General features: G+C 41.9%; 1 protein-coding gene across 1 annotated transcript in view; it reads left to right on the top strand.

The window, feature by feature from the left end:
• DUS3L (dihydrouridine synthase 3 like) overlaps positions 1–23,793 on the top strand; it is a 654,647-nt gene that overhangs the window by 184,460 nt on the left and 446,394 nt on the right. Inside the window, exon 4 of the mRNA XM_044067654.1 lies at positions 21,113–21,721. Within this exon, the coding sequence (XP_043923589.1) occupies positions 21,113–21,721 (609 nt within the window). The remainder of the gene's footprint in view (positions 1–21,112; positions 21,722–23,793) is intronic.

The raw sequence follows: 23,793 nt of genomic DNA, 5'->3' as shown, positions 1-23,793 counted from the left end.
GTGGAGTTTGTATTATTGAGTTTAAGTATGGAGGAGGTAAAATAGTTATTAAAGCTGGTTGCTATGTCAGAGTCAGATAATATTGGGTGGGGGGTAGAGGTAAGGCCGGGCTGAAGAATGTTGTTCACTGCAGCCCAGAATTTTTGTGGATTGTTGCATTGTGTTTTTTGTAGTGAAATGTAGTGATTTTGTTTGTCTGACCAAATTTGTTTTTTTGTCTTGTTGCAGAGCTGAAGGAAGGCTTGCCTAGTTGCAGTTGTTTTGAGTTGATGCCAGGTTTTCCAAGCTTTGTCCCTGTCCTTGATTAAGGATCTTGTGGATTTTTGAAGCCAATGGGCTGGGTTACTGTGGATTCTAACTGTTCTAAGTGGAGCTAGGTGGTTAAGGATATTTAGAAACGTGGAGTTTAATTAGTCGAATGCTAGATCGAGAGGAAGGGTTTTTATGGGAGACTAGTTGCATGCATCTAAGAAGTGAGAAATGGGGATGTTTTTCTGTGTACAGGTTTGAAGAAGGGTTGGTGGGTTTTTTTTGATTTTCTGTCTGAGGATGAAGGTGGGATTGTGATCACTTGGTGAGTTGGGTAGAGTACCACAATGAAGGGCAGATTGGGGATGATCAGTGAGGATCCAATCTAGTGTGGATTCCTTTTTTGAGATTTTGTTAAAGCGGGTGGGTAATTGTATGAGTTGGGTAAATTTGTATAGATTGATACAGGTAGTAGGGGTGGGAGATTGAAAGGCGTTCCAGTCAATGTTGATGTTGCCTAGCAGGAAGGTTTCTTGTGGCAAGGAGTGAGAATCCCAATGGAGTATTGATTCTAAAGTGGTTGAATTATTGCCTGGTGGTATATAAACTCTTATTAGGTTTAGATGTTTGTGCTGATTTATGAGGAGTCTTGCAGGAAGTATTTCTACATTTTTGAAGTCCGGGGTTTCAGTTTGTAGAAGTTGGATCTTTAGGTTCATTTTATTGAGTAGGGCAACACCACCTCCTCTTTTTATTTTAGGTCTGTCAACTCTATGGATGTTATATCCGAGTGGGATTATGGAGTCATCCTTGATGTGAGGCTTGAGCCAGGTCTCTGTGAGGATTATGATATCAGGGTTATATGATGAGTTTGTGGCATGTAGTTCTTTTGTGGAAGGTTGGGTGCTGGGCTGGCAACTCAACACCTTAAAACTCTACCGCCAGTCAAGAGTGGACAGGTGATCCGCTGTGATGACCCCTAACCACGAAAAGCCGAAAGAAGAACTGTAATATTTGGTTGTGGTGATTTCATTATTAGATTGGTTGTAGATGGCTGGGGATATTTCAGAATGACTAAGGGTAGGGGCTAGGGAAGGGCAGGGTGGAATGGGTTGGCTTGTTCTACTGGGTGGGTACAGTGTCGTAGGAGGTAGCGGCAGAGATGAGGAATAGACTGACAGTGCAGTTAGGAGTATGGGTGTTCTAAGAAGTTGGACTTGTCAACAGTGAGTTTTGTTGCAGCACATTTTGAAGAGGGGGGGATAATGGTTAATAGGCTTAGGGGAGAGGGATTTAGCAGTGGGAGGCAGTAAGATAATTGTGGGCTGGGGTATGAGGTTAGGTAGTGGACTTAGAGATGAAAAATGTGTCAGGGGAGGAGCTGGGTTGGTTGTGAGAGAGGATTGGATGGGGTTAGGGGAAGAGTTGGGTTGGTTATGAGAGAGGATTGGATGGGGGATTGTTGTGTGGAGTCAGGTGAATATGTGGACAGAATAAATGTGGGAATAGTGGGGGTGGTTGGGAAATGGGGGTTCGGGTAGGGAGCAGAGTGGAGCCAGAGTGCAGGGAGGCCGAACCCGGGACTACAGAAGTAGTGCCAGAAAGTAAACAATCAGCCCAGGTTACGCTTGCAAGGTAAGTCACTCAATACATTGGCGCCGCACTACTGGCTATTCCAGGAAGGCATAAATAAAACAAATAATGGCATTTGAGATTGCTAGCATTACTGGGGGGGGAGCAGTCATAGACCAGGCCGAAGGGCCAAGGGGAATATTGGTCTGGGGCTGGAGGAGGCTTGATGTTAACAAGGGTTGGGCTGGCTTTAGAAAGGGGCAAAGTAGCTTACTACAGCTAAGGTTGAAATGATTATGAAGTATGCCTTTGATAAAAGTGTATTAAGGCTTTCTTCAGCTAAACTTAGAAATATTTAACATCTACACTTTCCCACGTCACCAATATCACTAGATTGTGAGCAATACATGGTACAGTACTGGATGTGCTAAGCAGAGGAATTTACAGTTGTTTCAGGGTACAAATTTTTCTGCAGACTAACAAAGAAGCACTCTGGTAGACTAGATTTTCGATGCCTGTAAGCCGAAATTTGATCCAACATCATTATCACAGCTGCGGTGATGTCATCTGAGCCTGCTGCTTTCCCTGGCTTTATTTTCCTTAGTGCTCTTACTTCTTCTGTAGTAGGCTCCTCCTCTTCTCTCATCTTAGGCTGCATCTTTGACAGTACAGTTTATGCGGGGTTTTCTTCAATCAGGAGTTTATGGAAGTACTTTGTCCATTGGCCTGTGATATCCTGTGGACTAGTGAGCAGGTTACTGCAAGCATCCCTTATGAAGGGTGTCTATCTTACTTATCTTTCTGTCTTTGCAACCTGATATACTGTCTTTGTGCAATCTGCTGAGTCACTTTGTAGAAACTGGTAGTGTGCCTCTAATGTCTTTTTCTTTGCTATCACAACTCTTCTCATAGCCTCTGTTAGCCAACCAGTATTCCTTCCAAGCCTGGTGTGTCTTTTCTATCTCCCAGTTTTCATGCACTCCTCCGTTCTTTTGATGACTTCCCGGACGTTTGCATTCCACTACCAGCTTTCCTTATGTACCTTATTTTTCATACCTTTCTCTGCAGCAAATCCATTCTGTAGTCCTCACACACGCTGTTTTGAGGTGCTGCCATTCTTCAACTCCACCTATTTCCCCTCTTCTTCTTGAGGTGCTAGAACCCCAGGTAATGTCTTGATCTCTTTTGCTTTCTCTCCAGTCAACTTCCAGGTCTTCAGCATAGTCTTTGTTGACCTTGGAGTCATCTCTGACCACTGCTTTCAGTTGATTGTGGCAACCAGTGGTTTATGCTGTGAGAAGACTGTATAACTGGGGATGACTTTGCAGTCACTGATTCTACCCCAGTGCCCGAAGTCTGCATGAGTTGCATGCAGGCCATTCTTGTATATGATCTTGTGAGTGGCCATCTTGCTGAACCATGTGCTGTCCACCATCAAGCCATTTGCCATTCAAAAGTCTAGAATGACGTTTCCTTCTTTACTCTTGTTGCCCCACCCATGTGGACCCAGGTGTCTTAATATTCTATTCTGTATCTGTCCCAATATGTGCATTCAGGTCACCCATTATCATTATTACCAGTTCACGGTGTCCTGCTTTATCTAGTAGGTCCTGCAGCTGCTGTCTGAATGCACTCTTTTCCTGACTATCACAACCCTGCTATGGGGCATTTTTTATTTGCATAGGCTGAGATTATGAATACTGCCCTGTGATTATACTAGTCAGATTGCCTTGAGTCTGTCGCTAATTTTGATGACATCCCTCACTGTCTTCTGAAGTTTCTACCTCACCACATAGTTTATTGACCTAGGGCTGCTGGACTTTATGGTGGACACACACTGGCCAGTAGGGGCACATATACGCCTCTGCTAGCATTAGCATGGGTCCCTAATGTAGGTCAGAATAGGACAAGTCCTTGACTCGCTTATCACCGGCAAATACCCGTACCCATTCAGTGACATTAGTCAACATGATCGAATCACCTAGAGCCATATTTTACACCATTGTATTCTTTATGAATACATTTGATGTGTACATTTTTAACGACAAATGTATTGAAACAGAAAGGCAAATGCCTTTTTTATTGTTGTAGACTAGCCTTTCCAGGGCTGTGATGTATAAGTAAAACTGTCTTTTTAAACAAGTAGTTGTCAAAAACAATGGGTGATTTTAAGAATGAATGTGACATGTATTTGGCCATTGTTATGAGTTAAAGGGGACCAATTTTGTTTGTGGTTTCTGTTAGATAAGTGACATTTGTAGCTTATCCGTTAAATAATGTGCAGACTGGTTAGGTCATACAGTCTTCTGTCATCAAATTGTGTTTATAGGCTTTATATTCCCTCTGTCACCACATCTGTGCGTAGACCAAAATGGTTTTACTTGTTATTGTTTCTTTTATTAAGTATCTGCTTTTTACTCTTCCTTGAGAAAACATTGATATGGCAAACACCTAACAGCCAAGTGATTATTTTTTCCACTTAAAACATCTTTTTGTACAGAGAGAATCTTGGGCTTAATGTATTTTTTTTCTTATTACCAGTTTTCTTACTGGAGAAATGTGTTGATTGTAAAAAAACATTGCAAAAGTTAGTTCTTTGTAAAAGTCTCTGTCAGGTTATACCTTTTTCCTTTCATTTGGGCCTGTTTTAACCAGAACTATGTTAAACATTTTTCACTTAACATCTGAGGATAAAACAGTGAGAGACATATTAATTATACATTTACTTTTGTTAGTCCTACAGGGCATATCCTATTTTTAGGGGAGACCCAGGTAGTTTATATACCGACTAGGGATAATTTGGCCAGGATACTGAAAGCTCTGATAGGTACTGCAGGCTGTATTTAGCAGCCTGTGCTTCTGTTTTTTTGGATTCTTTAATTGGGAAATGAGTCTATGAGTCTGATGAGTAATTCTTTTTAAGATCTATAATGCCAGAAGTAAGTTTTAAAAATGGGCACGCAAGTGCTGTTTAGAAAAGGATTTATATACGAAATGGTTTGTACTAACCCAAGCTTTCCTCACTGATCTGTTTAGAAAATGTAGTATTTATTTGTGTTATGTATGTATAATTTCGTACATTTGTTTATTTCTGAAGAAAACTGAATTTTCAAGTAAGTAGAGTGCAATTTACTGTTCTCGTTTTGTATCAAATACTTTTATTTGATACATGTACTGTATTTTTGTTTTTGGGGAAGCCAGCTAAAAAGCAGAACTGTATGCAACACTGAAAAAAATGACCTTTTAATTTGCTCCGGCAAATAGAAAGTGACTTTGGTTTACTGGGTTACAGAGAGGACAGTGACTTAACATATGCCGTTGTAATTTTTTGCTGACCTTCTGAATTTAACCACATATCTTACTTCATTAATACAGTCGACATGTACATTTTTAATGAGAAAGGTATTTAAACTGTAAGGCATTTCTTTTGTTGAAAATAGTTTTACTAATCTCCTTTCAGTTTTATTTTGTTTGTATTTTATGTGGACAAGTACTGCTAATGTTGATTCTTTTGTACACTTACTGATTGCAGTCTCGTGTTTCTCCGAGAACTCTTCCTTGTTTTTCCTCTTCCTTTTATATAAACTTAATGCTCTTCTCTGAATGCTTGTTAACATACAATGTGCAGCTTGTGAAGGTGGATAACTTCCACCTGGTCTACCTAGTTTGGTTTGTCCTTTTCCCTGCCTTTTAGATATTCATATCCTATTTTTCCAGCAGGTTTAACCCATTCTCCTTTAGTATTCTTGAATTCAGTCACTGATTTTTTTTTACCCTACAGTACCTGGACTGCTGTTCGCTTTGTGTGTGTGTTTGTTGGTGTACATGTGTGTTTAGTGCATAATGTAGAATGGCATTTGGCCAGCTCTGCAATGATTGAAAAGATAATGACGGAGTCTCATTTAGTCAAACTATAGAAATGCTGAAAGTCTACATGCTTACTTGCTCCCCCACTTTTTTGCAGGATCCATGCTTCAACCAGTTTGATGTTTTGTGATTTGGTGAAACTGGTTTGAGTTTTTTTGCTGTTCAGGATTTAATATACATATGATACAACAGGTATCACGTGGGTTTGTGGTAAATGATCAAAATGAAAAAAAAAAAAATTGATGTCAGCATATTGAAAAACATGTTTACAGAAAACCCAGCACAACAGAAGAGAGAGATCACCAAAGGAAAATAAATTCTTCTGCAATGTTTTACCAACACCCCCCCCCCAAGATTCATACCATAATTTTTTCTAAATAGTTTCAGTGTTACGGAAAGTTTTTCTTTTCCTAAGATAAAATGTAGGGTTTGCACACATTAGTAAGGTGGTAGAGGGGGCTTCCCCCCTTAACCACCTTACTAATGTATCCTGACCATAATCCTGCCTCTGCTCCTAACCTTAACCTTGGATCCTACCACTAAACAAGACAAATGGGGCTCACTGCACACAAATATGTACATGCATGACAGTAAATCTAGCCCCTTCACAAGTTCTTACTCTGACACCAACCTAAAAACACCCTAACCCCGAAACAGTCAAACGTCACTAAATCTAGTTAGTCCCTTACCTATCTCTTAATATAATCTTCACCTGCAAACAAAAATGCACACGTGCATCCGCACACACACAGTCCTAACCTTCTAATGCTTAAATGTTTGGTACATCCCAAAAGTGCCATTATTAACATAAGAAACCCACACTTACCTGCCACTACACACACAGCTCTTTTCGACAACTGCAGCATTCGATAAACACAGCACTCACTAACACAGACATTTGACAAGTTTGCCAAGCTTTCAAACAAACATATTCGACAAAATACATGGGACCCTATAACACGCGCATTTCAAATATCCTACAATGTAGTACGATAATGTTGAGGCAGACAGATTATACTCTTAACACTTGGCTTCTGAAGGATGCAGGAGTCTGTAATTACTACTGCTTTGCCGTTTTTGATCTTTCAAACAAAATTCCTAGTCTTTAATTAAACCATATCTTGATCTGGATGCACTGGTATAGAAATTCAGGTTTATTAAAGTGCTAAAACACTTGAGCAGTAAAAGTAACAAATTACGACACTTTACAGAAATATAAAATAAGCATCAAACACAATTGCAGTGTACTGCAAAAGTAAAATCTATTCAACAGAGTTTTCTCTAAAAGCCAAGTGAAACGCATACATTTGTTTTCAGGGAGCTCTTAGAGGAGGCCAGTGACTGAAGCCACTGATATAGTAGATTGTAGACAAATAGGACCTGGTAAGCAATGCATTGAGCATTCAGATCTTTCAAGCTGCACTTAAAGAGCTGTTTGCAGTGTGACGGAGCATAATGTATAAGATAGGCAATAATGAATGCTTAACTTGTCAGATAAGGACCCAAGCCATGCAGGAGTAAAACACTTACAGCAGATTTTGAACATTTTGTAGAATTGGATAGGAAGCTATTGCTTCTACAGTATGGGACTAATGTGGTGATAATGAGGTGTACCATAGAGGAAACATACTGCTAATTTTTTCTTGAGCTGTAACAGATCATATTCACTTTTGGTAAGCTTATGGTAAAGGGCGTTACAGTGGCAAGAGGAGGTCAAGGTATAAATGACAGCAAAAGCAAAGAATCACTCATGAAATTGACAAGTGCTTATTTACAGGGATATTTCTCAGATGAAGTCAGGATGACTTATCAGCAGTTGACTCTTGGTACTGAGTGTCTTGGTCATCAGGAATAACACCAAGATTATGAAGTCTTAAGCTTGTTGCCACCATAAAAAAATAGGTGGAATCAGCAAGTCAGAGGAGACCCTCAAGATAATGATCATACCAAGGCATCTGTTTTAAATGCGTTCAGTTTCAGCTGATCCTAGTAAAGTAATGAGGGTTGGCCTTTAAACCATCTGCTGGCCATGATAAGGTAAATCAGCAATGCATTCAAGTCATTAGACCACAAGTACCAGTATGACTCAGTCATAGTCCATGTGGGAGTAAATGCCCTGAGACATGCCTCTCTGGACCATATGAAGAGAGACATTGTCAGTTTTTCAGCCTTCCCTTCACCCATGTAGAGGACTGATTAGGTGTCGCCTGCTTTCTTCTTTTTACCCCTGATTAACCGTTAGGGCTTGTATGTGAAAGCATTGTTTTTCATTTAATTTGTTATATGGCAGTTCATCCCTGGGTTGTTCTTTTTAAATTATTTGCAGCATGATATTGTACTGATTAGTACTTTATTCTTAATGTTGGGCATGGTCAAGGCCTTGATATTTTAGTGCCAAAAATGTGGACACAAGATCGTCCCTCAGGACACCCACAACTTGTGTGTCATGTGTTTGGGGGTGGATCACTTGAAGTATTTTCCCTTCTTTCTGTCTTCAGATAGTTGATAGGGCTTTGTCCCTATATTGTTTGAGTCTGTATTCTATTTTACAGGAGTTTTGTGGTGGTGGTGGTTGAGTTTTTTTGTTGTTGGACTTGGAGGTTTTCTTTATTGATAAGATGATGGTTAAGCCCAATGACTGGACTATGAACCTGACCATTTCTCTGACCCAGTTGACTCAGAGCATCTCTGATCTCAGTGGGTCTCTGAGCTTGAGGGATCTGAGCCAGCATTTTGGGGTTGGGGTAGACTCCAAAACATTCTGAACTGTCCCTTCCTCTCGGCCTTTCAACTCTCTCCAGCTCAACTCTGGCATTGGCTTTGGAGCCAGACCAGATGGGTTCTCAGAGCTTGCCCTTGTCAGGTTTCTTGGATCCTGCAGAGCCAGCATCTGCAGCATTTGAGGTGTTCGAGAGAGTGCACTCACAGTTAAAGAAGCAAGCTTCCCTTCCCTGCTCAGGTATCACCCTGCCCCCTGGAGTTCTTCTGGTCCTCTCTCTTTGCTTCTTGTCACAGTGGGACAGCCAGCCCCACTCTCAAGTCGGGTCACATTGTGGGCTGCCCATCTGCTTCAGTCTCCTCCCCAGAACATCCCAGTATAGATGGTTATTGAAAGTATTATGTGCAAAAAGAGACACATGGACTTCCCTCAGGTGTCCCCTCACTAATGATACTGATTTTGATGAAGGGAGGGGGTCCCCTAGTCCCCCTTTTAAAGATATCTCCTTTGATGAGATCCTTGATCTACTCTGACAGAAAGGGGGGTATTTCTCAACAGTTGTTGGGCTGGACCATTTTCCACTTTGGTAGAGCCTTCCACTGATGAATTGTTTGAGGTGGGCATGGAAGGAACTGGATATGGTTGAACCTGTCCCCTGAAAACCTGACAAAATCCTAGTTTCTCCTAAAGATAGGCCCTTCTGGAACAAGGGTCCCAATGTAGCTTCTAAGGTGGTAGTGGCAGCCCCCAAGAAAGAGCTCACTGAGAAGAGCTCAACTGTCCATCCCCCTTAATAGGGAGCCCAGGGTGTTGGACAAGTTCGGCAAGCAGTTATATACTTCAGTGACCTTTGTGTCGGGGCACTGAATTACTTAACCATGTTACACACTTTCAGAGGGATTTGATTAAAGAACTATTCAAGTCCCTCTCTGCATCCTTGTCTGCGGACTGACTGATTTTCTATCCTCCAGCCCATATTAAATGTGTCTGTGCATCTTATTTCTAATGTGTCTAATGGCATGTTGAGAGCTGCAGGTGCCAGAATAGCTGTTCGCTGGTACAGCTGTATGTGTCTTTGCAACTTTGCAGAACACTCGTGTGTAACAAGTGGTGTGCCTCAGGGCTCTGTCTTGGGGCCCCTCCTGTTTGGCATATACTTCTCAGAAGTACAGGCAAGCACGAAAGGGCTGTGGCTGACTAAGTTTGCGGACGACTGCAAACTGGGTGCTATAATAGAGTCTCCGGCCGACATGGAGATCCTCCAGAAGGGCCTAAATGAGACCGATGCATGGTGTCAAAGCCATGGTCTCAAGCTAAATGCAAAAAAATGCATAGTAATCTCCTTTGGAAAAAAGAGAGTACCCGCGAACTACCACATAGGAAGTAATCCCCTAAAATCTGAAGAAGACATAAGGGATCTAGGAACCCAAGTAGATAGCCAGCTTTCCTTTGATAACCATGTTGCCAAAGTGGTTAGAAAATCCTTCTATGTGACCCATCTGATCACGAAAGGGTTCGCATCAAGATCTAAGGATGTAATGGTGCCCCTCTACTCTTCCCTCATCAGACCCATTATTGAGTGCAATGCACCAATTGGAATGTACCTGGCTAGACATCTCCAGCAGCTGGAGAGACCACAGAGGTACCTAACCAAGAGAATTACTTGCCTCAAACAATTGCCCTATGCAGCACGATTGAAAAAGCTAAGACTGTTCTCTGTTGCATACCGCTTTCTCAGAGGCGATCTGTGTCTAACGTACAGAGCCATGTCCAACCCAGAATTGTTGAACATGCTCCATCTTAGCAAAACCAAATCTACTCGAGCTACACGCTCTAGGGATATAAACCTCAACACAACAATGAATAGAACATGCTGGAGGGATAGATTCCCTTCACAGAGACTTCCCTTACTATGGAACAGGGTCCCGATCTACATAAGACAGAGCCCCTCACTATTCCTCTTCAAGAGGAACCTTGATGAGTGGATGGGTAACAGAAAGTTCACACCAGGGATCACACCAACAGCACTTCTAGATAGGGGCCAAGGGTACTAGCTGCTAGTACAAGGGTCTAGGGAACTACTAAAGGGGCGGTGAATACCGCACAACGTGGCTGGGCTAATATATGCCTTCGGGCAGATAGCCCAGTACCAACCTGTGAACCTATGCTCCTTAGGAAGGGTCCACATTATTTAGACCCAAAGTTAGAGACCTTGTCTAAAAGCAAACAGGAGGGCAAGACCTTGTCTACCCGTCAATGGACTTTCTCTAGAAACCAAAAAGAAGGTAAGAAATTGTGGATCCACAAGTCTCAAGGCTTTCAACCCGGGTGCATCTAGTGATATATGCATCTAGGTAAGAATAATCATAATGTACATCACCCCCATGGTAGAGGTGGACCACAGAATCAAGGCTTTTGGGGTCCCTTACCTGGTGGGCCTTTTCAGCTCTCTTGAACAGTTGCCCAACTGCTGCACTCTGGAGGCAGATAGAGGCCCTTGTCTCTGCACTCTGTCGCCTGGGCATCCATCACCCAAGATGTATGGGTGCAGAGAATCATAACTAGAGGCTAAACAATTCCCTTCCTTTGTAATGCCCCTTATTTAAGAAAACTTCCCAATATCTTACCTAAACAACAGAAGGCAGCAACACCAAGGGACAAAAAAAAAGCTGCTAGACAAACAAGTCATCCTGATCTCACTAGACCAGCATGAGTCCAGAGTCTACTCAAGGTTCTTTTTAGTGCCAAAGAACAATGGGGACCATAGACCCATTCTGGACTTCAGTCACTTGAATCAGTGTGCAAAACAAACAAATTTTTTGGATGTTCATGATTCAGTCATTCTCGGCTCAAAGCCGTACTATTTGTCTCACTAAGCCCCATGAGTGTTCACCAAATGTATGTTAGTGGCTGCAGCTTATCTCAGGCTGCGGTGATTGGATGTGTTCACATATCTGAATTACTTGCCTGTAACCACTTCCACCAGGAATCTTCTTATACAAGCCAAAGATGCCTAGCTCCACCTTTAATCCCAGTTGGGGACAATTGTCGATCTCTTGAAGTCAAACTGCAACCGGTCTAAACAGTAGAGTTCGTTAGAGCCCATCTAGATGCCAAATTGCAGATAGCCAGATTACCGGAATAGATTATTCACACCCTTCAACATCGTGATGTTCATCGTGTTACCCTGCTGCAGTCATCACACTTGGGTTATCCTGCCGTCAGGCGGTCCTGCAGTCGGCCTGAATTCCAAAGTCTTGGTCCGGCGTGGGTTGCTGTCACTTCTTCCATGACGTCAGTGCGCCAGGGGTATATCAGAGGCATCCAACGCCATTTTCTTCAGTCTTTCTTGCCGCTTGGTGCCCGAAGCAGAAGCAGTTCGCAAGTGCCAGTCGACCCACACCTGAGATTTTCGAATCGAGTTTCAGTCCGAAGTCTTCAAAGCTAAGTACCCCATTGGGGAACCTTTTCTTGCCTCGGTCCGATGTCAGAAAAAGTTAACAATTGCATTTCTTGTGGGAAGCAAATATCTCATAAGGACTTTCATTCTTTTTGTATACCTTGCCTAGGCCCAGACCACGACGCCACTGGTTGTCGGTTTTGTGCTATGAATGCTGTATTCTTATCTTTGGAGAGTGAGTTTTTTTACCTGTGTGGCCATTATTACCGGAATTTGGCACTCTTCCAGTATTGAGATGGGCCATTTAGGGGGTGAGAGGGCGGTGAAGTTGGCACTGAATCGATCTGCCAGGATATTGGCAATATCCTTGGGGTCAGTATATTTAATGCCATTCTGTTTTAGCTCAGAGCAAATCTGAGCATTGCCATTTAGATTCTTGACATAGTTATAGAATGCCTTGTGGTTGTCTTTGGAATCCTTGGCAATTTTATTTTCGTAACTAGCTTTGGAGGATTTTATGAGGGATCTCAGTTTCTTACTGAGGCTGGTAAGGAAGATTTTTGCATCCTGGGATTTTCCTCTTTTCTGCAACAGTTTCTTCCTTTTGTTGTAAAGTTTGTTTATGGCAGGGGACCACCAGATTGGCTTCCTTTTTTGGATGAGAGCATCTTGGTTCTATTTGGGATGGCACGATTCATGCATGAGTGGATGTGCTTGTACAGTGCCTTCATGTAGGATTCAGCAGTTGAACTTTCAGTTCCCGTCTGCATGGGTGTCATGAAGTTTGTCACTTCTGACTTGAGTAGCATGAAGTTGGCTTTGGAGAAGTTTTTTTATGGAGGTTTCCTTATTGGGGGGTGGGGGTGGGGTGTGGATGTTAAGGGTGATAAGCTTATGGTCAGACCTGACTAACGAGGGGGTGACCATAGGTGTGGAGCATCGATTTCCCATGTTGAATGACCAGGTCTAGGATATTGGAACCCCTGGTGGGACTATGGATTAGTTGATCCAAGGCATTCTAATTTATGAATTCCAAGAACCGTTGGGCAAAGGTGTTGGTACATGACTAGTTTTCCCAGTTAATGGCAGGGTAGTTAAAATCACCCAGTATTAGGGTGTTTGGTTCTATCTTAATTTGTCTTTATAAAACTAAAATTAGACGCACAAAACCTATAAAAAATCCATAAGTTGAAGGAAACCAAGACCTCGATCCACACCAAGTTGTTTAGTAAGCTCTTTCATCTCGAGAAATGAAGACTTCCTCAGAATACATAATGTTACTTGCGTAATGTCTTAAATACACATATCAAATTAATAGACAATTAAAACACTCCACTTTCTTAAAGGCATAATAATACAATTTTCCCTAAATATTGCATGACTAAAACAGTCTGTACATAAAATCTAAATTCTTTTAAAAAGACAAACAAAACCAACACTTCCCCGATCTTAAATAAGTATCCCATATATTAAGGTGCAAATAGGAATAAATAATATTTTATAAGACAAAATTAGCTTTTAGTCTAAGTATTGGACTGATAGATATGGTGTCATTTAATCCCGGATATGTAGTGGCATGAGTCCGGAGTTCCCACCCAAGATGTTCTTCGTGCTGTTGCAGTCATAACTGTAGGCTGCTCCTGCCGGCAGGCAGCCTGAGGTCGGCCAGAATCCCAAAGTCTGGGTCCGGCGTCGGCTGTACAAGCTAGTACCCTGACGTCAGTATGCTCTGGTACATAGCCCTCAGCCGACGCCATCTTCTCCAGTCTTTCTTGCCGTGCGGTGGATAGCAGCTCGCAAGTCGTTGGTTGGTGATTTTTGAACAGCGTATTTTGTTGTTGTCGGTCCGAAGTTCTTACTTCTCTTCTCAAAGCTAAGTACCCCATTGGGGAATCTTTTTCTTGTTCCTCTGATGTCAGAAAAAGTTAATAATTGTATAACGTGTGGGAAACAAATACCTCATAAAGATTTCCACTCTTACTGTCTACCTTGCTTAGGCCCTGACCACGACGTTTCTTGTTGTCGGTTCTGTGCCAGGTTCAACTCTCGTACTATCAAGTGCAGGTACGATTGGGCTCTAAATTATTTTGGCAGACGCTTCAATTATAGAATGTCGTCGGACACTACCGGAATTCAAAAGAAGCGCAAAGACAAAGACAGGCCTCCGAGGTCCAAACAGGATTCATTGCAGCTGGAGCCAGCGTCCAGTTCGGCTGTCGTCAGTGAGGCGCTTTTGCAGCCCCTGTCGTCCGCCACTTCTGAACCGATGGCCGATATGGACTCCCATGGGGAGCCATCTAGGCCTACTATTTTAACTGCTGCAGGACCTTCGGACGTCGCTCTCTCAGATGGGTCCGGAACCGCTGTGCAGGTACCAGCTTCTGAGGGGGTTTTCAGGCCTACTCGCATCACAATTTCAAAGGCAAAGACAAAGACTCCTGTTAAGTCTAAAGTTCCTGCTCAAGCTGCTTCTGAATCTACTCCCAGGACACAGAAGCAATTATTAAAGATGGCTGAAGATTTGCTTACAATGATTAGGGGTTCTCACCCCCCTCCTGACAAAAGGCCTCGACAGGATGTTCCTCTGGATTCCTCTGATCAGGCTTCTGTATCTTCTGTCTCTTCCTCAGATCAGGACTATTCTTTTCCTCCTTATGAGGATTCGGATACTGAGGACTCCTTACCCTCGGCCTCCCCACCTGAAGATTTCTCTTTTGGGGAAAACTTGCATGAGATGAGGGAACATTTTCATTGGGAGGGACAGGAATATTCTGCTTCCAAGAAGAGGCTTAGAGAATTTCTTCTTCTTCCTCAGCATAGGCCTTTAGCTATTCCTCCTGTTTTGGACATTGTAGATGATGCTTTTTCTGAGGCTAATTTGAATCCTGATTCCATGCCTCCTGCTCCTTCTAAGCCTGATAGATTTTATAGGGTTCCTGACTCTCATTTATTCTTATTTAAGAACCCTTCTGCGGATCCTGAAACTATTTCTCAGGGCTTTAAGGCTGCTAAGGTTGCTACTTCTAAAAATCCTATTCCCTCTGAGAAGGATTCTCGTGCTTTAGACAGGTGGGGAAAAAAGGTATACACTTCTGCTACCCTGTCTGGAAGGGCTTTAAATTGCCAGTTTCATATGTTTAAGTATCAGCAATTTCTTTTGTCTGTTTTAAAGCAAATGCTTGATTCCCTTCCTGCATGTGCAGAGGATAAGGAACTTCAGGATGTCTTGCATGCTACTGAACAAGTGAACAAACATAGTTTACATTGTGGTTTTGATGCTTTGGATGCTTCTTGCAGGGCTGCAGCCTCTGGTACTGTTATCAGGAGACATGCCTGGCTTCGTGAGCAAAGTTTACCTGAACAGGTTAAGGCTAAGTTATTTGCCCCTGTTCAACATGATGTTCTTTTTGGATCTAAGGCTGAGGAAGTTATTAAAAAGATGGAAGAAAAGGCAAAATCTATGCAGACTGTAAAAGATTTCTTGCAAGTTCAGCCTCCTAGATTTTCCAGGAATTGGCCCTCTAAAAATTTGGTCCTTTCCCACGTCTGACAGGCCTCAAAGGGGAAGATATAGACGCTCCAGAGGTCGTGGTTCAGGTCAGGCTTCTTACAGATCTAGACAATGGACTGCTTCTTCACCTAGAAGGGGAGAAGACAGATCCCAATCTCAAAGAAAGCAAACTCAATGACTCTCTCGGTTGGGCTACAGGACCTCTTCACCTGGATGCCCCTCTCGGAGGAAAACTGTCTCTTTTTTACAGAAATTGGACTCGTATTACCCAGGACAGATGGGTATTGGACGTGATTTTAAAAGGTTACAAATTCCACTTTCATACTTTGCCAAGGGCTCACGGTTGGCCAGATCTGCCAAAACATCAATGGTCAGAGGCCTTAAATCAAGTGGATGCTCTTCTGGCCATGAGAGCCATAGAGCCTGTTCCACTCTCTGAGATGGGAAAAAGTTTTTATTCAAGACTGTTTCTGGTTCCAAGAAAACAAAACTCATGGAGACCTATTCTGGACCTTTCTGTGTTAAACACCTTTTTGGAGATTCCAAAATTCAAGATGCTTACTCTGCAGCAACTAATTCCAATGCTCTCTCAGGGCGCCTGGATGGTGACATTGGACTTAAAGGAAGCCTACTTACACATTCCCATCAGGCAGGAACGCAGGAAATTCCTCAGGTTCAAGGCAGGTTCGAGGCACTTTCAATTCTCTGTACTGCCCTTTGGTTTATCTACTGCGCCCAGAGTTTTTACCAAGTGCCTGGCACCAGTAGTGACTTATTGCAGACTTCAGGGGATCCAGATTTACCCCTATTTGGACAACTGCCTTATTCAGGCAGACAGCAAAGATCTTCTACTTCAACATCTGGACTTTGTTCAACGTCTTCTCCTCCTACTGGGATTCTCAGTGAACACAAAAAAGTCACATTTGATCCCTTCTCAACAAATGGTATTCTTGGGAGCCCTCTTAAATACAACCTTACAAAGGGCCTTCCTCACTCCAGAAAAACAAACACAGCTGGCTTCTATTTTCAACACCTTGGCAACTCTATCTCAGATCACTGCAAGGAAATTCCTGCAGACTCTGGGCTACATGGCTTCCTGCATTCTGTTGATTCCAAACGCAAGGCTTCATATGAGAAAGCTTCAATGGTATCTGAAAAGTGTAGGGTCACAGCATTACCACGATCTGGATATTCTGATTCCTCTGATCCCCTGCCTCCAGAGGGAGTTCCTCTGGTGGTCCAGGGCATGTGCTTTAAACGAAGGAAAGCCTTTTCGTCTACCTCAACCTACTCAAATCCTAACCACGGACGCCTCGGATTATGCTTGGGGAGCACACTTTCAAGACAATTGCCAGCAGGGAACCTGGACAAAGGACCATCTTCACTGGCACATCAATCTGAAGGAAATGTTGGCAGTTCAAAATGCTTTTCTAGCCTTCAAGAATCTTTTGCAACCAGGGCCTCTGCTAATTCGCACAGACAACACCACTGTCATGTGGTACATCAACAAGCAGGGGGTTCTCACTCATACCTCCTTTGCAGACTAGCTATGGCTTTATGGGACACAGCTCTAAATTTGAATCTACATCTCCAGGCTCAATTCATTCCAGGGGAACAGAATCTCTTAGCAGACAGCCTGAGCAGAAACATTTCAGATCCTCACGAATGGATGCTAGACACCAACTTATTCAACAGGATTACTGCAGTTTGGGGATGTCCCCAGATAGATCTGTTTGCATCCCATCTCAATCATCAGCTGCCTCACTTTTGCACCAGGTCCTTCCACAAAACAGCTTGGAAAGTGGATGCCCTGTCCTTCAGCTGGAGAAGCCTGTCAGGATATGTCTTCCCTCCTCTTCCTCTACTACCTCGGGTATTACTGAAGATAAAACATGACAAGCCCAAGTTCCTCATCTTGATTGCTCCAAATTGGCCTCGACAGTTTTGGTACCCAACTTTAAAGCACCTGTTCTTGGAGCCTCCTTGGATTCTCCCTCTGAACCCTTCTCTTCTGTCCCAGCATCAGGGTCAGTTACTACATTCCAATCTCAAGACCCTTTGCCTGGCAGCTTGGCTCTTCAAAGGAATTTGATTTCCTCTAGTCTTCCCAAACAAGTTTTGGATGTTCTTCTGGAAGCTAGACGGCCTAGCACTAGGAAATCCTATGCCTCTGAATGGAAGAGGTTTTGTATTTGGATGCAGGACCGAGGCTCTGATCCTCTGGTACCTGATCTCTCTCCTATTTTGCTTTACCTTTCGGATCTTTTATCTAAAGGACTTTCCTTTTCTTCCATTAAGATTCATGCTTCTGCTATTTCTGCTCATTTCAATTCTGATCCTCCTGTTTTTTCTCATCCTTTGGTGAGACAATTCTTGAGAGGGGCTAAAAATTTGCGGCCTCCCAGGTCCCCTCCTGTTACTGCCTGGGATCTTAATTATGTTTTAGAAAAACTTACTTTGCCTCCTTTTGAGCCTGCTGCATCTTCAGATATTAAGTTTTTATCTTGGAAGACTGTTCTTTTATTAGCATTGACCTCTGCCAGAAGGGTCTCAGAGTTGCAAGCTCTCATGGCTGTGGAACCATACCTTATTTTCCATCAGGATAGAGTATCCTTGAGGACCAATCCTACTTTCATGCCCAAGGTGATTTCGAAAGTGGCTTTAAATCAGACAATTCACCTTCCTACTTTCTTTCCTAATCCTCAAAATAAAGGGGAAAGGATTTTGCATTCATTGGATGTACACAGACAGTTACGATTTTACCTGGACAAGACTAAAGAGTTCAGAAAGTCTAATCAATTGTTTGTTTCTTTTGCCTCCAGTTCTCTTGGAAAACCTATTTCTAAACAAACTATTTCCAAATGGATTGCTTATGGAATCAGATTTTGTTACACTCATCATGGGAAACAGTTTCCAGGTACCATTAGAAGTCATTCTACTAGAGCAGCTGCCACTTCTACAGCTTTCCTAAGAGGAGTTCCTACCAAGGATATCTTGGAAGCGGCCACTTGGAGTTCTGTGCATACTTTTTCCAAGCACTACAATCTCCCACTGTATTCTAAGACCAGGGTAGGCTTTGCCTCTGCTGTTTTGCAGGGTATTCTTGCCTCCCCTTCTTCTGTCTAAAGCCTCCTCCCCCTTTTTCACTGCTTTGGGATTCCACCCTACAGTTATGACTGCAACAGTGAAACACGAAGAACATAGTACAGTTGTGTACACCTACCATAAATGTAGATGTTCGAGTGTCTTCACTGTTGCAGTCGGGTTTCCTCCCTCCTATCCCCTCTTTTTCTCTTTTGTGGTGTATTTGTGTTTCCTTGTTGGATTCATTTTTGTTTTATTGGGGACTTCTGACATCTAGGGCAAGAAAGGCTGGAGAAGATGGCGTCGGCTGAGGGCTATGTACCAGAGCGTACTGACGTCAGGGTACTAGCTTGTACAGCCGACGCCGGACCCAGACTTTGGGATTCTGGCCGACCTCGGGCTGCCTGCCGGCAGGAGCACCCTACAGTTATGACTGCAACAGTGAAGACACTCGAACATCTACATTTATGGTAGGTGTACACAACTGTACTTTCTTTTACTTCTAAATAATCTTGTATCGGACCCTCTCTTTCTCCAGTTTCCACTTGGTCAAGTATTACAAACATAAAGGGGTGCCCTTCTTGGTCTATTATATGCCCTGCCAATGCATTTTACAGTCTTTTTTAGATATGTCGTAATAGTGTTGATAAACTCTAATTCTAAGGGGGTTCTTAGTTTTTCCTATATAGAAACATTGGCATTTTGTGCATAATGCCAGAGACACAACCCCCCTACTATTACAATGGAATCTTTTATAGAGCTTAAGTCTTCCATAGTTAAGTAAGTTAGTTTCAAATGTATGTTTGCACTGGGGACATTGGTGACATTATTAAGAAAAATTGGGATATATTTAGGATAGACCCAGAGTACTATACTATAGTATAGTTGGGTGTAACCCACGTAGTTTATATAAAAAGGATGCCAGCATAAAAACATGTTGGAAAAGGTTAAATATTCTACTCTGAATGGTAAGATGAGTAAATGTGGCCACTGGTCTCATCTGAACCCATATACTGCACTAATTTCTGAGGCTATGTAACCTCGTATTGAAACTAAATAGAAAGTAAAAGTTGTGGGACTCATAGCCCCTACATGGGGAGTACTGAAGAGCTTGCCCCCTTGTTTGCAGATTGATTTTAAGAGTATGTGTTGGTGACACTATGGTATAGCATTTTTTTATTCACTGGTTTACTGATTTTTATTTATTTATTTTGTACCTTGTATCTGGCCTTTGAAGCTTGTATTCATAAAAAAGGGAAAAAAAAAACATTGTGTAGTTATCAGACATTAACAAATCGTGTATTTTATAATGTTCTCATAGCCACCAGCGTGGTATAGAGGGATGGTACCCTAACTTTGCATCATACAGCCCAGGCCTAGGTAGCAGCCTTGGCACTGGAGGAGCCCGACTAGTGAAGGATGGAAGTGAGTAACTGGTGCTAGCTTGTCCATCCCAGAGGTAAGGAGCTGGTTCAGTCCTGCTACAGGAGCTCTCTGTGGAGAAGGTCTGAACCTGCACTTCATATGCAAAGGCACTGGGGGGGTAGCCCAAAGAAAGGAAAGGAAAGGATGTACAAGCATTACAGAATCTTTTATTACTCCTAGCAGGATGATGGCCACAAAACCTTGCAATTGCCTCCTTTGTAGTTATCCTCTGATGCCTGGTGAAAGGGAGGAATGAATAGGCCTGTTTGGGGTTCGACTTTATGGCATATGAAGAGCAGGGCATGGAAAATAACAGTGCACAAGCAAATTCATTTTCTTGTAATAACCCCTGGGCACAATTGACTGTTTAGTAAGTGTAGGCCAGGAGCCTGAATCGTAAGTGGCTAAATCAGAACTGCACTGTAGTCAGAGTGTGATAGTCACTACCTCATCTACAAGTTGCTTTTTTACACTGTTACGTATATACATATATTTCTATGGCATATGGCCTCTTCTTTAGGACAAAGTTGATTTTCTGTAATCTTACAAGAAGACTTTAACAGCTTTACTTTTCATTATTTGCTTTCTGTTCTTTGCTCTGTAGTGAGGACTGACTGGAGAGATATTTCAAAGTTTAAAACACATTTGTACAGTACATAAAATCATTACTGACTGTGTATTTGTCATTCCAGACTACAAACATTTTTAGAAGCTTCAGCCATGTCTTTTTTTATTCACAGTTGTGCCTTCTGTTGCTGGGTCTTACTATTTGCTAAGTTTTACCTCCCCTAGATTCTCTTCTCTTTCTGTTAAAACACAAACTAGAAGACTTCCCTTGTGAAAAAGAAAATTGTACACACAAGATTTTACATTCTCATGACTCGACAGAACTGCTGATGAAATGAAGTTTGACAGCTTGAGCATTAGAGTATGTTTGTCAGATATTTTGTAGTGTAATGAAAGGTATCCTACCTGACAGCATTTGCAATTTAGTAAGGGATTGACATAGAAAAGGAATAAAGGGTACAGTTACATATTTGTGATGATTCAGAACAAATGTGGTTGATCTTGCTGCAATGCAGACCTGCAATCTTTTGTTGTATGACCAAACATATTTACTCTCTGTGAAAGTATTTTCCCTCCTGCAGCTCTCTCTCCACCCACCTCCCTAATGACCTTTATTATTGTGTTAATTTTGCTTCTGTTGAATTTGGTAATAGTAGTAATAATTGTAATCTCACTGTTTTTGCCTCTCTCTTTTTTTTTTTTTTTTTTTTTTTTAAAGGAATCTGAAGATAAATGCTTTTTTGGAGACAAATGTAAGTTTATTCATGACATTCCAACGTATCTGATGCTCAAACCTGGTGATCTGGGGGACCGATGTTATTTATATGAGACGTTTGGAAAGTGCAAATATGGAATCACTTGCCGCTTTGCAAAAGCCCATATAGGAGATGACTATAAAAATCTAGTCAATGAAGAAGTTATAAAGAAGTGGGAGGGGAAAGACCTAGTTAAAAATACTGAGGGTAAAACTCTGCAGCGATTTTTGCGAAAAAAGAAATTTGTGTTTGAGAAGTCAGAGCAGTATTTAAAACATTTAAAACAACCGAATAAAACAGTTTCAGGGAAAGAAGTGGCAGTGATCAATGACTTCAGCCAAGTGCAGAAAGAAAATGTGACATTGGATACTGAGAACTCGCAGACAAAGGCTGGTACAAACCTAGATGCCGAGCCTAGACATTGTACAGCTGTAAGTCTGAAGCCAAATGTTGAGGACCTCTGTAAGAATGATGAAGCAGGCCCTGATATTCAGACTACTTTCCAGAAGAAAACCCTGGGAGCTGTAACCGATGAAGACATCATTAAAATCCGATCCTGTGAAAAGAAGAGGGTAAGTTTTTCTTTAAAATCATGTAGATTACTTGATTCAGGAAACTTTAAAAATATGTGAAGCTTGGCTGTTAAAGGGAATAGCATAAAACGAATATGGTTCTAGAGGATACTTCCCTTCATGCTGTATCACAGAGTGAATGTAGTCTTTTAAAAAGTTTGTGGTAGGTACAAATCTCGTGTTTTGGTCAGTTTCCTTAGAAAATAGCTAATACCCCCCCCCCCCATTTATATAAACAGCAACCCACTGGAATTACTTTTGAGAAAATGGCATAAGATCAAAAAATGTTACATTTTGCCAATTGGAGAATATGCTTGCTTTTGCTTTGCATGTCTGTGGTGCCCCAACCGTATGGCCATAGTTCCTTACTCATCCCAAATCAGCTTCTTCTGACTATGTACTTCAGGGCACAGTTAACCTTTAGGATTGAGTGGAAGTGAAAATGGAAAAGTGGCAGCAGAAGTACGCATTTTCAGATGCTTTTCTCAGATGAGGAATTGGAGTTTCAAAAAGACAAATGAAGACTTCCTGCAGTCTGACGTAATGCTGACTTCATCAATTGTGAAGTTCATTTTTAATGGGCTTCAGAATCAGAGCAGAGTAGAAGTTTGCTGACCCTATTGAAGAAACAAATATGAAGGTTAGTTTGGGGACACTGTAGTATGTGTCTGAATGTACTTCTCTAGGTATATTTGAACTGTTCATGATGTTGTGTCCTTTGCTTTTTTTATCTAGTTTATTTTCCAATTATCACCCCACCATTTTTGTAAGTAATACAGAATAATGAGCAGTGATGGTGGATATTTAAGTAGCTAGTAATGTATGACCATATGCACTGAAAAATGTGTAGCTTTGTTGTCCAAATTATTTTCTAATAGCAGTAGCTGCATGCTGTCAAACTGTGCATTTGTCCTGGTTTTCCTAGTTGTGTTTTTTGGGCATTGGCTGATCTTTTATATATCTTTGACTGTTTAAAGCACTGGTGCATGCAATATGGTTACTGCGCCTAAAATATGCACCCCTGGCTGAACCAGGTGTGGCAGAGTTACTTTTGTGCATTGCTATACAGTAGAGTCAGTTACCAAACATTGATTATCAGAAACGTCAGTTATCAGAACCAGCCTTCCAAAGTTTTCAGGTAGGAAAAATCATGAAGTCTGAATATGTAAACAGTGTATGTATTTGCATGAGCATGTTTTTTGAGCTTGTAGCCAGCTCTTTGTTTGAAAAATATTCTTTATTGTCTATTAGAATCGCTGACTGGTTGAAAAGTGTAATCTGATGTTGTTAATCTTCATTCCATTCATCACTGATGGGTTTTGGTTCCGTCCTCGGAACAGAGTCAGCCTCATACCAAGCTCGCGCCAGCCAAAAGCTGTCGAGGTAAACTTTTACCCACAATCCCCTTCTTCCTGTTACCTCAGATCTCATTTGCCACGTGGTTGTAAAGCCGCGTTCAAGCCAGCTCTCAGCTACGTCTTTGATATTTTGGCAGATAAGTGTGTATTGGAAAGTGTGATACTTTACTCTGCTTTATTCTTTTCTTGTACCTAATTATCACTAAGTCTTTCAACCCTCTTTTCCAACTTTTCTGTCAACTACCTGTTTGGTAATCTTTGTACCATCGCTGGTGCACTCCCTTCTCTCTACCCACTGTGGTAATCTTCTAATACCATTGTTGGTATTTTTCTCTGTGATTTCTAACTAAGCTGTGGTGGTAATATTGTTTTTGTTGTTGTGGTCTGTTTTTTCCTAGTACTGTATTTTTTTGTGTTTGTGTTAACATGTCTGAAAAAAAGGACACTTCAGGCTTCAAACAATGCCTGAAGTGTGGGAGAAAAATCCCAAATAGTGACACTCATATGATGACTGTGTTTATTGTATGGGAGTACCTCATCTCTCTGTACAGCTGCCTTGCTCTGTTTATCAGGGTTTTAGTTCACGTACCTTGAATTGAGCATAAGAATAAACTGATTTTAAAGGGCCTTCTTAAATCACATTTTTCAGAAGCTCTCTCCGCGTTGGAGGGTTCACTTCCACCCAGAAAAGGGAGAAAAAGTCCACATTCTGTT

This window comes from Protopterus annectens, chromosome 3.part1 (assembly GCF_019279795.1).
Source record: "Protopterus annectens isolate FY-2018-M chromosome 3.part1, PAN1.0, whole genome shotgun sequence".
Lineage (NCBI taxonomy): Eukaryota > Metazoa > Chordata > Ceratodontiformes > Protopteridae > Protopterus > Protopterus annectens.
Note: the sequence above shows the minus strand (reverse complement) of the source record. Positions and strands in the feature narration are given on the sequence as shown.